Source organism: Montipora capricornis, chromosome 14, assembly GCF_036669925.1.
Source record: "Montipora capricornis isolate CH-2021 chromosome 14, ASM3666992v2, whole genome shotgun sequence".
NCBI lineage: Eukaryota > Metazoa > Cnidaria > Anthozoa > Scleractinia > Acroporidae > Montipora > Montipora capricornis.
Window position 1 is genome coordinate 7094840 of NC_090896.1, and position 2500 is coordinate 7097339.

The 2500-nt window shown below is 42.4% G+C and overlaps 1 protein-coding gene across 1 annotated transcript in view; it reads left to right on the plus strand.

The window, feature by feature from the left end:
• The window catches only part of LOC138033858 (tetratricopeptide repeat protein 38-like), a 23751-nt gene that overhangs the window by 7782 nt on the left and 13469 nt on the right, over positions 1 to 2500 (plus strand). Inside the window, exons 6-7 of the mRNA XM_068881719.1 lie at positions 529 to 604; positions 1922 to 2041. Of these exons, the coding sequence (XP_068737820.1) occupies positions 529 to 604; positions 1922 to 2041 (196 nt within the window). The remainder of the gene's footprint in view (positions 1 to 528; positions 605 to 1921; positions 2042 to 2500) is intronic.

Below are 2500 nucleotides of genomic sequence, written 5' to 3' on the forward strand. Positions count from 1 at the left end.
GCTCACATTTAACTGTTTGCAAAGCAGCCAGGGGATGGGTGCTCAAAGACTGGTTAGCACTAGCCGTTGGTTAAGAGCTATCCAAACCTATAGGTTTCCATGGTATTTAACGCTGGTTAGAGCTAACCATTCTTCAAGTAACACGGGCCAGCCTGGGGGCCGTTTCTCGAAAGTCCCGAAACTTTACGGGCCATTTTCCGGTCTCACGATTCCTTTTGTAACTCAAGAACGGAGAGCATTTAATTCGTCCAACTTCACAGTTAATTTTCTTTTTGTTACCTTAAAAGCATGTTAAAAGATCGGCTGTCCAAAACAAGCGGTAGGCAATTTCACAGATGGCTTTTCGGTCCCGAAAGGTTTTCGGGACTTTCGAGAAACGGGACCCAGGTGGACAATCAATTTAACATGAATCGTGAAGCTTAAGCAATGTATGTTTGGTCTTGAGAATTTTCAGAAATCATTTGAGGAACCAAAATGGTTTATTGGTGCTTCAGCATTGACAGTACGCGATGATTATTATTTCTCTAGTTATCTTCAAGGAATGTATGCATTTGGATTGGTCGAAACAGGATTTTACAAGGAAGCTGAGAGCCACGCTTTAAAGGTGCTGGAGAACTTTACTACACGGCTATTTCCTATTTCTTTTGTTGTTGGCCCTTTTCCGAGCTGTTTTAAGGCTTAAAACTGTTGTATTGCAAAGAAAAAAAGAAAGGTACCCGTTAATGAATAATTTTAATGAATGCTCCAGACGAAGAAAAGCTTAAATGTTTGATGAACAACAAATTTTAAGAAGTTTTGGACAAAACTGCGCATTTTGCATTTCCAGTGTTCTGAATGGGTCTTTAAATCTCGGCTGTTTAGTAAATGGAAGGATTTCGTTTCTGCAACTGTTGGCCGTGAAGCACTAATACTTGAACAGACTTAACTGATTGGAGTGTAATGTGAAGTGCTAAGCTTTTCCCCCTTATGAACCATGTGAGCGTTAGCCCTACTGATGGAAATGGGCCCACACAGGGACAGAGGAAAACTCTGACCAGGGTGGGAATTGAACCCACGACCTTCGGGTTGGATCACCGCTGCTCTACCGACTGAGCTACATCTAATCAGTTAAGTCTGTTCAAACATAAGTGCTTCACGGCCAACGTTTGCAGAAACGAAATCCTTCCTTGTACTTGTAGATATTCATTGTCGTGACTTTAAGATCTTCAGTTCCCACGGCCTGCTCCCGTCTGACCTTGTAGCTCAGTCGGTATAGCAGCGGTGATCTAACCCGAAGGTCGTTATGTTCAATTCGCGCCCTGATCAGAGTTTTTCTCTGTCCTTGTGGGCCCATTTCCATTAGTAGGGCTAACGCTCACATGGTTCATATGGAGTAGAAAACTAGCACTTCACATTACACCTTAATCAGGTAAGTCTGTTTAGTAAATGAACCCCGTCAGATGGCTGGTAGGCCGGCTGATAATGTCTGTGGGTGAGAGATGGTCCGAAAAAATGAAATATTTGGCCGAGAAGCGAAGCTTCGTGGGCAAATGTGAAATGTTGAATATTGGGTACTCCCGGTAAAATCTAATCAACTTTGTCATATTTTAACCCATTATTATAGGAAGTGGCATGAACTTGCTCATGTATTGCGAGATGTATGGCCGTAGGCGAGTGCAATACGTCACGACTCGAGCAAGTTCATACGTTTTTCATTTAATATCTGCTGAACAAAATTATTTCATTGCTGTGTTTCAATGTTAGCAATTTCTGTATTGCACTCTATAATCTCTTTTGCCCCCCATAACCTATTGATTAATCAGACAAGGGTTATTCTGTTGAGTACATATTCATACATTTTGCTGTACCATGACATGTCATTTGCTCTTGTACGAGTTGTCCTATACAGGGTCCTTAACAAATCTGTGTGTGATGTGTTTAGGGTTTAGAATTGAATCCAAAGGACTGTTGGTGCACGCATGCTGAGGCACACGTGCTTGAGATGCAAGGACGACAGGATGATGGCATTTCGTTTTTGAGCAAAACAATTGAAGACTGGACGGTAAGAGACAAATTTTATACACTCTTAGCAGAAATTTAAACGGGATTGCACCGTACGGAAGAGTTGAGGAGAGTTTCCTTTTGTGTTACTTGAAATGATCAGGACAGCCTTTGTGTATCCTGTGAACATAATGCAGTGAGTTAAGTTCATCATTCATCGTCATCGTCATCACCATGGCTGTTAACGACGTCTTCATCGTCCTCGTCAAGTTGTCGTCATAATCATCACCACGACCACCACCACAACGATCATCATCGCCATCGTCGGGTTAACGGCGTCTTCGTCGTTATCATCATCGTCATCGTCATCGTCGTAGTCGTTAACGACCTCTTCGTTGCCGTCATCAAGTCGTCGTCATGATCATCATTATCATCATCGCCATCCTCGGGTTAACGACTTCTTCGTTGTTATCATCGTTGTCATCATCACCATCATCATCATCATTATCATCATCGTCGT